The sequence below is a fragment of the Polypterus senegalus genome, chromosome 8 (genome assembly GCF_016835505.1).
Source record: "Polypterus senegalus isolate Bchr_013 chromosome 8, ASM1683550v1, whole genome shotgun sequence".
NCBI lineage: Eukaryota > Metazoa > Chordata > Cladistia > Polypteriformes > Polypteridae > Polypterus > Polypterus senegalus.
The window spans coordinates 168,228,590-168,241,278 of NC_053161.1; the positions used below are offsets into that span (position 1 = coordinate 168,228,590).

Genomic DNA, 12,689 nt, shown 5'->3' on the forward strand with positions numbered 1-12,689 from the left:
CTCTATTAGTGATGCTACTAAAACATCTGCCCAAACGTTCTTCTCATTATGCCTTTTTGACAAACCTAAAATGTGCATTAAAATGAACTCCAAACAGTTATAGCTTCACTTTGTATGTATTTATTAGATTTTACTGTACGTGACTATGAATGTATTTATGCAGCCGACTTGGCGTCTTTGTGCTTGGGCCTCTTACACTGGACTTCTTTAATGAAGGGCTCTTCATGTGTAACAGGACAGTAGCCAGTTCAAGACACACCCACGTATTCACGTTAATAGGTGAGGTGCTTTACAGTCTGGTTCGTCCACTGACACTGTTATGTGACAGGCGAAATGCAAACTTACAGCTGGAACCTTACAAATCCTGTCAGCGCATGTGCAGAGTGGGATGCTGTAGCCTAGAAGTAGATTAGAGAATGATTACTTTTATATAGAAATATAAATCTAGATGATGTACTGTTTAACAAGTGTATGATTTGCTTGTTGAATGCCTTGGACTCCAGTCTGTGAAACATGCTGTGTAAAATAAAGGCTGCCTGGCCATCATCTTATCACTTAAGTCTTGCTGTGCTACACTTGATGTTTTAAGGTTTTACTTGCCTAAAGTTTTATAAAAAAAAACCCTCCCATTTCAGGCTTGTCACCTTATCAGCGTCGATATCTGCTCCTAATCCGTGATCATCGCTAAGTTCATTCTATTAACTGGTATAATTACCAAATTGAGTAGCTTGCTTTTTTGTATACAATCAATCAGCTGCACCTCTTGTCTTTTTCTCTTCCTCCAGCGTCCTCGTGCGGTGCAAGTTGTGTTCTTTTTGCCAGGCTAACCAAGACACAGCTATGAATCACTATAGAGGTGCAAGAAGTGAATGTCACAATGGACCACCCATTCTCTTTGAGGAGGAAAGAGATCATTAATGGTGAACCTCTGGTATCAGAAGTAAAACAACATTGGCCTGCTCTTTTAATAGAGAAACAGAGTCTTCGTATCATATTAACACAGAAACATTCAATGTTGTGCTGTTAATATTAGTAAATTCCGGTTCAAAAAAAAAAAAAATAGTATAACAGAACAACTGTACCATTTTATCAGGCCGTGTTTCACAAGTTAGTAGTAGATGAATTGAGTATTTACAAATAAAATTCTATATATATTGATTTTTTTATTGCAAGTTATCTTAGGTTTTACTTTAATCATTCAGTGTGTAAATGAATACAGAATAGCCTTAACCTAGCAAACAGAAAGTGGGCTCTTAAAACATAAATGAAATTATTTAAATGACTTCCACATTATTTTGAACCAGATTAGATACTAGAATTTTTTGTCTTAAAATATTATTACACTAGCCATGTGCGCCCAACTACGTTGCGCGTGTTAAAGTTGTCTGTGAAGGGCTCCCTGTTTAAACGCGGCTGCCAGTCGTGAACTGGGCCCTTCGTCGCACAGTATTATGATTTTTTTATAAGGGAAACAAAATGACAAAAGAAAACCCTTGGACATTGATTTGATAGGACCGGCCCACTCGGAATCACTGTCCGAATCGTAATTATGTGGTAGTGTAAGAGCATTTCTGCTTCTGTCCGTTCACAGTCCGTCTCGTTTTCACGACGCTATCGTTTCCTCTCACGATGTCTTCTCAACCTTTCTCCAATCTCGCAGGTTGCTTTGTGGCAATCCAAAGAGAAAGGCAATATACACGGAGCAATGGTTATAAAAGGGGGACACAGAGGTATCCAGGCTCTTTAAAGCATAAATAGGGATCACTTCACTGACATGTGAGCAAGCCACGGTACAACTGTGGGACGCGCAGCACTCGCCGGCTACAAGGTAACAATAATAATTTCTGGAACGTGCTGTTACGTTGTCATTCATTTTACCCACTGTCTTTCTTTCATTCATATGTTACGTAGGCACGTATCTTTTATCTTCAGCAATCTCATTCCCTAACCAGGCCTCAGGAGCTAACCAGCGTAACACTGTCCACCACCCCTTTCATTATTCTGGCACATTGTTGACATCCGTGAGTAACAACAACGTACTAAACTGGAAGGTGGTCTACGCATGCGTGGAATTCGCAGACAAACAAAGATCAAGATCTAAATGAAGATCTCTTTAGTTAATTTTAAAGCTCAACAATTTGTTTAGTTTGAATGTCTGTGTTTTGAGGTGCGACTGGAGTACTACAGTCTTCAGTAGTATAAGCCTGGAGGAGATTCTTAATGCAACGCCTATGTTTTAGCTGTCTCTCTACTGCCATCTAGTGCTTCTTCTTCTAATTCATTCACGGACAAACAAAGATCAAGATCCAAATGAAGATTATATATAGAGATATTTTATAGTAATTGTAGTTATTTTTTGCTTATTCATTTGTTAAATTTCATGTGCAACACATGTCTGTGCCCACATTTCACAGAATTACTCAGATAAACCTGAAGGAAACATTCCTGTCTTCCCTGAAGAAACTGCACTCCTCAGCCTTAATCAGGCCGCACTGAGCAAAAGGTGGCAAAGTGCGAGGGGGAATGCAGGGCTTATTGGATAAACACGTTGGTTAAAAAGGTATCTGGCAATTAGCTGAGTTATCAACAATTACATCTATTAATTACTTCAAACTGGAAATTTTTTTGTCAATATGCTGTTAATAAATTATTCAGAATATAATATTTTTCTAACTACACAGGTTACAGTTGTTGCTGCATACATAAAGACAATGGCTCTTCAAGGTCTTTCATACTATTTATGGCCTTGTAAGCACCTATTGATTTTAAGCATTTATTTATTGTAAAATTAAACTTTTCAAATATCTACTAAACCGTATATAAACAAAAATACAGCAGAACACTAGCAGTGACTAAGGTGATATAGCTAATTTGGCTGCAAGTTTACAGATTAACTGGATTTGGCTACGTGTACCGTGTTCTGGGATAAGCCAAGTTAGTTCTGAATGGCCTGTTCCTTTAATATACCTTAAGGAGAAAATTAAAGCAAATGAATTATCATCATTTTACAGTGAACCTCTCAGGCTTACAAACGACCAGTGCTACCACTGAGAAAAAATGCAATGTTTTTCAGTTCATTTAAATACCATAAAGGCTGACTAAAATGTAAAGACTTATTAACCTCTGCATTTGTTCTGTTTTTTCAGGACATTGACTTCCTTCGTGTTGTCACACAAGTGCGACTAGGAAGATGTTGTATGGACCAAGCAAAGGTAATTCCACGCCAAGCCTGGGGGTGGCGGGGTGCACTAAACCTTCTCTTGTTACCTCGACAGACCAGCCGCGGGAAAACCGGTCTGATTTAAAACAGATGACGTCACTTCCGGTTCCGGCGCCTAGAAGAATATCACTTCCAGTTACAGCTGACTAATGAAGAAACATCACTTCCGGTCCCCTTACATCACTTCCTGTTCCTATCACTTAAAGCTGACATCTTGTCAACCCTTTTTCAGTTCTGTTTTGGACTTGATAGAGAGAACATCTCTGTATTTTCAAAGACTCTTTTTGCAGCCAGGAATAATATACAGGTGGCTGCCCCAAACCTTTTTAAGTGTGTCGAGTGAAATCATTTTACAGTGTACATGCCAAAGAAATGAAGATGGACATTGTAATAGTGGTCAAATATCATGATGATCAAACACATGAAGCAACAAATTATTTGCCAAAAAAGAAAAAAAAAAGTTCTAATACAAATGTAATAATGGCTTGTATTATTGTTGTTCTCATTTTCCCATTGTTCACTCTGCAACCGGGCCTTTTCCTCTCTTACACTGCTTTCTGGTTCACTGGCAGTTTTCTGAAAATTGAGCTGCAGGCAAAAGGGAATGCAGCCTCAGTGAAATAAATATTTAAATCTATGCCTTTCTTTTGTAAAGGTTTATAGATAGATAGATAGATAGATAGTGTAGAAGGAAAAATTTTTATTAGCATAAGAGAATAGCAAATTAGCATATAAAGTCATAAAAAGTAATTAAAAGCTTCCAAAACATTAGATTAAGCATAAATTAGAATGTTAAGCAAATAGTTAACTAAAAATCAGTTATATTGCATTATTTTATAGGCTTACATTAAAATTTCCAAAGTAAAGAAAAGAACAGCTAATTGATACAGCGAAACCAGTTTTGGACAGGATAAGAGTTTGAGAACACCTGTGACTCAAGGCTAGGAAGAGATAACATAGAGAAGAGGCCTCTAAAACCAGATGGGTTGCTGAATCAGCAGAAAGGCTTTTACTAAAAGCAGGGTCACGCTGACCTAATGCATGAAGAGAAAATCTTAGTAAATGCAGGCATTAGCAAAAATATTATAAGAATATATTAGCAATTAACTTTAGTGTAGAAATTAAGACAAATCAAGCATGCCACGCAATGATCAAATGAAAGCACTGTAATAAGTAGAGACGAGAGGCGTGGAAAGGTTTGGGGCAGCCACCCGTTTAATGCGGTTTCCTGGCTGCAAAAGTATTTGAGGCATTGTATAACAGTTTACACAACAGAGTCCAAAACAGAACTGCCTGCCAGAGCAAAGGCAGTGGGCTTTATAGTTCAGAGGGCGGAAATGATGTCGCCCTCTGGGCGGAACTGGAAGTGACATCATCCTTGGGGCCGGAACCGGAAGTGACCTTATTCTTGGGGCCGGAAGTGATGTGTCCTTCCTGGAAATGGCGGCTCCTGGTGGGATTTCCCGGTAAGACCTGCAGAGAACTCAGAAAGAGCGTCAGCGCACCCGCCCCCCGGGCAGATGTATAAACAGTATTTCTAAGCCCTTCAGCTGCCCCCCATGCACACGCAGTGACAAGACTCCCCTCAGCCCAGACCCGTGGGTCGGGCGACCTGCACCGAGAGGTCGTGGGCCCGGGAGAGGGCATCGGCGTTGGCATGAAGAGACCCCTGTCGATGAACAAGCGTATACTTGTACTGCTGCAGGTCAAGAAACCACCTCGTGACCGTGGATTCGACTCCCTGTGAAGGGCCATCCACTTCAGAGGTGCATGATCCGTCACCAGAGTGAACACGCGACCCAAGAGGTAGTACCGCAGCTGAGTCACTGCCCATTTGATCGCCAGAGCCTCCTTCTCCACCGCCCGCGTACCTGGTCTCCCGTCCAACAGTTTCCGCTCAGGTACATAACGGGTGTTCAACACCGCCGACGCTTTGGCTCAACACGGCTCCCAAGCCTGTGTCCGGCGTCCGTCTGGAGGACAAAAGGGAGAGAGAAGTTAGGGGAGATTAAGATAGGTGCTGAAGTCAGAGCCCTTTTTAAGTCACTGAATGCAGCCCCCGCTTTATCAGACCATACCACCGTATTAGGAGCTCTTTTCTTTGTCAAATCGGTCAAGGCGCCGCTCTCGGAGAAGCGAGGCACAAACCGGCGGTAGTACCCGCCAAACCGAAAAGGATTGGACTTGCCGCTTGGTTTTGGACGGGCCAGGCCATTATGGCTTGCAACTTGGAACACTGTGGCCTCACAGTACCCGCCCACTAGGTAGCCCAAATATTTGGCTTCTCAACCCAAAGAAACATTTCTTGGGGTTGATCGAGCCCGCCTCCCAATGTCCGTAATACTGCTGTGACCTGCTGTATGTGTTCCTTCCAGGTGCTGGAATAGATGACAACGTCATCCAGATAGGCAGCACAGAACGAGTTATGGGGCCGGAGCACTTTGTCCACCAGACGCTGAAAAGTCGCAGGCCCCGTGTAACCCAATGGAAGGACACGATACTGCCAGTGTCCGCTAGGAGTGCTAAACGCGGTTTTTCCTTCGGACTCCGTTAAAGGAACCTGCCAGTACCCTTTTGTCATGTCAAGTGTAGTCAAGAATTTGGCTGGTCCCAGTCTCTCGAGGAGGTCATCCACGCGAGGCATGGGATAAGCATCAAATCGGGAAACTTGGTTGAGCCGACGGAAGTCATTGCAAAACCTCCAACTGCCGTCAGGCTTAGCAATCAAGACGATGGGGCTGGACCAGGGACTACTACTTTCCTCGATTACTCCTAGTGCCAGCATTCGCTTGATTTCCAGTTCCACTTCTACTTTCTTTGCCTCCGGAGTCTGTAGGGTCGTCACGGACGATCACCCCCGGGTCAGTCAATATGTCGTGCGCAATCAGAGAGGTCCGACCTGGCTGTTCACTTACCACCTCTGGGACGGAGCGGATAGCTGCTTCGAGCTCCTTTTTCTGTCTGGGAGATAGCTGCTCGCCGAAATTAAGGGAACTTACTTCAGCGAAGAGAGAGCAGGGCTGTCCGGAGGAGGGATCGGGATCCCTCTCCTTCCACGGTTTCAGCAGGTTTACATGATATACTCGCCAGCTGGTCGGCGATGGGCTGTTTTACCAAATAGCCTTCCTCTCCTTAATTTCGTAGGGGCCTAGCCAATGTGCGAGCAGTTTAGAGTGAAGTAGGTACCAATACCATGACGCGATCCCGGTTGGAACTCCCGGAGAGTCGTACACGGTCATAAAGGCGGGCCTGTGCTGATTGTGCCTCCTCTATATGACTTTTTAGAATCGGTCTTATTGCATCAAATCTATCGCGCAATTGGGCGATATATTCCAAAATATTAGTGGAGGGCTGTGCCTCCCCTTCCCAGCCCTCTTTAAAATATCTAATAATCCCGGGGTTGTCTTCCGTATAATAATTCAAACGGAGAGAACCCGTAGAGGCTTGAGGAACTTCCCGTAGGCAAAGAGGACAAGGGGGAGGAGTTGGTCCCAATTCCTCCCATCCTTGCTGACTACCTTACGTAGCATTTGCTTGAGAGTTTGGTTAAATCTCTCCACTAGCCCATCGGTTTGAGGATGATACACCGAGGTTTTTAAATGCTTTATTTTCAGTAACTTGGCAGTCTCCTTGAACGCTTCCGAGGTAAAGGCGCTCCTTGGTCCGTCAGGACTTCTCTAGGAATGCCCACCCGCGCAAAGACTCCTACTAGTTCCGTGCAATATTTTTTGTGGTAGCCGCGCAATGGAACGGCTTCTGGGAATCGGGTTGCATAATCCACGAGGACGAGTATATATTTATATCCTCGGGCTGAGGGTTCTAGGGTCCTACATGTCACCCCAATCCTGTCAAAGGGAACATCAATGAGGGAAGGGGACCAGAGGAGCACGGTCCTCCTAGGAATTTGCCGCAGTTGACACTCCGGACAGGAGACGCAAAAGAGGCGAACCTCCTCATTAATCCCCGGCCAGAAAAAACGGAGCTTAATTCGCTCTAATGTTTTATCGGAGCCGAGATGGCCTCCAAGAAGGTGGGAGTGTGCTAACTCGCAGACCTGCCGCCGGTAGGTTTGCGGGACTAGCAACAACTTCCGGACCTTCCCCTCATGTTCAGTGACCCGATACAACAAATCATTATCAATGACAAAGTGAGGTCCCTGTGGCATGGGCAAATGAGTCGCTTGGCCGTTAACGAGGACCACTGCATTCTTTATGTGTTTCAGAGAGTCGCCATTCCACTGTTCTCTTGAAAGAAGCCGGAGTTGCTTTAAACTGAAAGTGCAATTCAGAGAGTGGGTCCGGTCTGACCTCAAGGGGCGGAGATTCCTCCCTCGCTGCCGGGGCGCTGGTGGATGACGTAGCAGCCCGCGACGGTCCGGGAGTGCCTTCGTCATTCTCTTGGCCTTCCGCCCCACTCCCTGTCGGCTGATTACACGGTGTGAAAGCAGCTTGAGATGAGTCTTTGTCATCTATAACGAGGCCATAAGTTTTCCGGGGAATGCTTTTTAGGCTACCGCTGTTGCTATTAGACCAGTCCCGCCGAGGATTATGGGAAGCGGAGGATCCGGGTGCACCGCCACAGTAAGTAGTCGAAGGGTTCCTCCGAGACATACGTAACACCGGGCGGTATTGTACGCGGATATCTCCGTATACATTGATACTGGTCTTTTTTAATCCATTGTTGCGGTAGCACAAAACGGCAAGCAACGACAGACACGTTACTGCCGGAATCAAATAGGGCTGTTACTTTGTGTCCATTCACTAGAAGCTCCCCCGTATGTTTGTCTGCCAGGGATTGCTAAGGGCACACAAACAACCCCGCCATTGTCCCCTACGGTCCGCCTTGTTCCCCGACAGGTCGCAGGCCAGACGGTCCGGCGACTTCGGAACAAGCTCTGGATTGCGTGGAGGAGACTGCTTCAGTGGGACATAACTCCCAGGTAGTCCACAAAGCAGCTGTTCTGCCCTCCCAGGTTTCACAGCCGGCCTTGGTGTTTTTAGGAGCGGTAGTAGCTCGTCCATTGAATGAAGTTCGCCCCAGGCCGGCTGGGCAAAATCCTGAGGTAGACGCTGTAACAGCAAAAAACAGGCCACTTGCTGTACTATCTGTAAGGGGCTCAAATCAAATGGCCGTAGCCACTGCCCCACCTGTTGCCAGAGAGCCATAGCCTGCTCTGACAGCCCTTTACTTGGGTTAAACTCCCAGTTGAGTATTTTTTTCACCTGCTGGCCTGGGGACAACCCATCGTTAACAGGGACCTTGGTCCCAATGGGCGGCTCGGCTTTCCTGCCCAGGAGAGCATACTGAGCTACTCGTGTTTGTTCCCCAGAGGCCAGCCCACGCCTGTGGGTCCCCTCTACGTTCTCCACGAGATGGGTGGTTAGCCCTGGGTTATTCTCGTGGAGCAGAGCCTGCACCGCCCTTCCTGACCCTCCGCTCACTCCCTGCCCGAAACTCGGCCCCGTACTCACCCACCTGGTTCTTTATAAGGTCGTGTCCCGGGTTCATCAGAGACAGCATCCTGCCGACTACGCCACTGTAATAAGTAGAGACGAGAGGCGTGGAAAGGTTTGGGGCAGCCACCCGTTTAATGCGGTTTCCTGGCTGCAAAAGTATTTGAGGCATTATATAACAGTTTACACAACAGAGTCCAAAACAGAATTGCCTGCCAGAGCAAAGGCAGTGGGCTTTATAGTTCAGAGGGCGGAAGTGATGTCGTCCTCTGGGCCGGAGCAGGAAGTGACATCATCCTTGGGGCCGGAACCGGAAGTGACCTTATCCTTGGGCCGGAACCGAAGTGATGTGTCCTTCCTGGAAATGGCGGCTCCTGGTGGGATTTCCCGGGTAAGACCTGCAGAGAACTCAGAAAGAGCGTCAGCGTACCCCGCTCCCCTGGGCAGATGTATAATCAGTATTTTCTAAGCCCTTCAGCTGCCCCCCATGCACACGTGTGTGACAGCACATACTATACTTCTTTTTAATTAAAGCTTAAAAGCTTCAGGTCACTATTGTAAAAAGTTTGGAAGACTTAAGAGAGGAAAACCCATATATGGATTTGAAGCATTGGCCAGTTAGAGAAAATGGGAACAGAATAGAAAGATAACACATTCCATAAGGGGGCCAGTAATAGGAAAAGTAAGGAGATAATAAGGGTTCCCATGGAAACTCAAAGTCTGGATAGACAGGAGTAAAAGGGAGTCAAAGGAGGTAAGCAAACAAGCTCATTATAGCGAGGTCAGAAAAGATAGGAAATTACATAGTAAAGCCCAAAAATGGTGAAGAGGAAGCCTTCCACCCAGTCTTAGACCAATCAGAATAAGCCAAACAGACACCAAGAGGAATAATGGACAGTAAGCCAGGTGTAGAATGAGCTAATCGAATGAGCCAAAAATGATAAGAAATTGTTATAAAAACTTCAATGGCTGTAATGATCGGTGCTCAATCTCATTCGGCCAAATTGGGTTGAGTCCGTGTGGTTGATTTATTGCAATAAACCCGTAAAACTCTGTCTGTCTATCTCGAGTCCTAATAGCTTTTATTTTTAGGTAAAAAGCCTTCTGATGATGAATTTTTCGCCACGACAATAGATAGACAGATAAAAGACACTATATCAGATAGATAGATAGATAGATAAAAGACACTATATCAGATAGATAGATAGATAGATAGATAGATAGATACTTTATTAATCCCAAGGGGAAATTCATAACTTAAACAAAAACATTAGAACTGTGCATGTTTATAGTAATTTGCAAACAAAAATTATTTGAAAAAAAATTCAAAACTATTTGATTTGTTTTACTTCCTATTCTGGTAGTTTAAAGCATTAAAAGAAGGCATGGTATTTCTGAATGTGTATGTCATTTGTGTGTCTACAAAGGCTCTCTTGGCACTCCAGTGACTTTCTTAAAGACAAACACACTCAGGGAAGTGAATACGTGTGTGTGTGTGTGTGTGTGTGTGTGTGTGTGTGTTCTGTAGGTCATTGGTGTGCTGTTTCAGTTAAACTTATGTGTTATGCACAGTACTGCCAAAATACCCTGGTAAGGAAGGATTATTTATGAAAAATAAAAGACTAAATGCACAATATGTCATAAAATCTTATTAATTCAAGCTCATTGACCCGCTCAAGTTATAAAAAACTAACAATTACAAATTCTACAATAAAGATTTTTCTTTTTTCAAGAAATATATTGAGCAGTCATGCCCAGAGAAACTCTAGTTTGAGGAACTTTATATAATAATTGAGCCAACTCAGAAGTGTAAATGTAAATGGTTACTAAATTTTTTAATTGGGACAGTTTTTTTAAGTGTAGATAGATAGATAGATAGATAGAATTTTTTTAATTAAGTAAGGAAAGCTGCACAATTAATAACGAGTTGCTTAATTAGTTGGGCGTGTTTAGAATGCAGAGGAGTTCCCAAGGATACCCGGCAGAGAGACACGAGAGCACATGGCATTATGCCAAGTCGTGGACAACATCAGCCCCGCATTTATGTATGTATTTTCTCTGTTGATTTCGATTTACAAATGTTATTCGGTACAATATTCATTCCGATTGCTGTGGCACACTTATAATCACTCCTCTTGCGAATGCTTTATAGGTTGCGCTTTTACATTTGCTGTATTTTTGTTCTGCGGTGAGCTGGCGCCCTGCCTGGGGTTTGTTTCCTGCCTTGCCCCCAGTGTTGGCTGGGATTAACTCTGTCAGACCCCCGTGACCCTGTAGTTAGGATATAACGGGTTGGATAATGGATGGATGGTATTTTTATTTAACGACAAGACGACTGTCTTCATTTCAACTGTAATCGGCGCATTAACGTGACATGTAGCATTCTCTGCGGCCCTTTTAAAAATCTACTTCCATTTCCATGAAGTAAAGGGGCGATCAGAGTCCTGAGCATAGACATATATAGGTAGACGCCACTTTCACTGTGTTGCCCAGTCGACACGATACGTCATTGCGTCTACCATATTGTGAGTGGCAAAAGTGCCATTTAAACTAATACAGGTAGACGTGGAAAATGGGTTTTCTGATGAAAAAACAATAACGTTTAAAACAGTTTTATTTACATACAAAAGATTTTGGCAAATCGTTTAAATGCAATTATTTATATCCATTTATACACTAATAATGGCAATTATTGAGATGAAAACTTGACCAATGTCTGAAAGTCAAACTAGTAAGACTGCAACTGGCAGTCTGGTCTTTCTTTTAACAGTGAAATCATACACTCAATGACAAAAACAAACAATTTTATTATATACAAATTGGCTTAATAATTTCTGAAAACATTTCACTCATTCCTCTCTCAATCTCTCTCTCTCTCACACACACACAATGTGGTTACTTAAATATATACAGGATAGGATCTAAAATCCTTGAAACAGAACTGTTTCTGTGTGTTGCCACTCTGTAATTTGAGAGTATTCAGTGTGGCAATATGGTGGGAGCCTTAGTTTTTGGAAGACAGACACAACTAACATGAGCATGAAATGATGGTTGTCAATTTCAAACTGTGTTTCCTCAGTGTGCTCCTTGAGAAAAAACAGATCATCTGAACCAATCTCAGCCTGAACAAACTGATTGATCAAAGATACACTGACAGCTTGCCCTAATGTCGACTCTCGGATAACACGCTCAGCTACTTTGACCACCTTGACTGGACCCTCAGAAGGAATCATCAAACCTCCTTTGTTTTTTAATGTGAACAAGTGGTAGCTTTGATCATATGATGCCGGTACAGCATCTGTTACAAAACTAGCACGACACACATCATAAAAATCCCATTCACATTCTCAAAATCTGTCCAACGACAAACCCTGAGATGTAAACAAGGGTATTTTCCACGAGGCCACCAAAGCGGGTTGGTAAGTAGCTATGGTCACACACAATTGCAGGCAGGGATATTTCTAAAAGGGGATGGAAGTTCTTCTGCTGCTGCTGGTGTAGAGGACATCTCAACAGCAGAGAGACAGTCTCATTTTGTGCTGCCACGTTTCCAGATGTGCTTGGAGAGGCACCACACTGAACCATGAAGCGATGGAAAATGGCCGGGAACTCACCAGCTGAAGGGTTGTTATTCCAGCCTCCTAAAACACACATGCACCACTCTTACAGATCTTCACTCTTTTTCAGTTAAATTTCTTGAAAAAGAAAAAAAAAAACTGCACTGCAAGTAACAGTTTGGCTTCATAAATCGCACAAAGTGATAGATTTACATGCTTGTCTGTCTGTCCCCACAAAGTTGATCAGTCACAGCTGTCAGTCTGAGGATATTATAAAGATAATGCAATTACCATGGTAACACAGCACATGAATGCATAGCTTTGCTAGCTTAGCCTGGCGTAGCTAAAGTTAGGATTTTCTAATGGCCAAATATAACCAAAAGAATTGTTCAGCCTTACGTATGATATGTAATCCCCCGGGATCTGGTTTGGAGCGATTTGCACAATCCCAAGCAGCCC

The 12,689-nt window shown here is 43.7% G+C and overlaps 1 protein-coding gene across 1 annotated transcript in view; it reads left to right on the forward strand.

Annotated features, from left to right (window-relative positions):
- Positions 1-877: 877 nt before the first annotated feature.
- Positions 878-12,689, forward strand: part of LOC120534688 (zinc finger protein 664-like) — a 38,414-nt gene continuing 26,602 nt past the window's right edge. Inside the window, exons 1-2 of the mRNA XM_039762279.1 lie at positions 878-931; positions 3,147-3,212. Coding sequence (XP_039618213.1) covers positions 878-931; positions 3,147-3,212 — 120 coding nt within the window. The remainder of the gene's footprint in view (positions 932-3,146; positions 3,213-12,689) is intronic.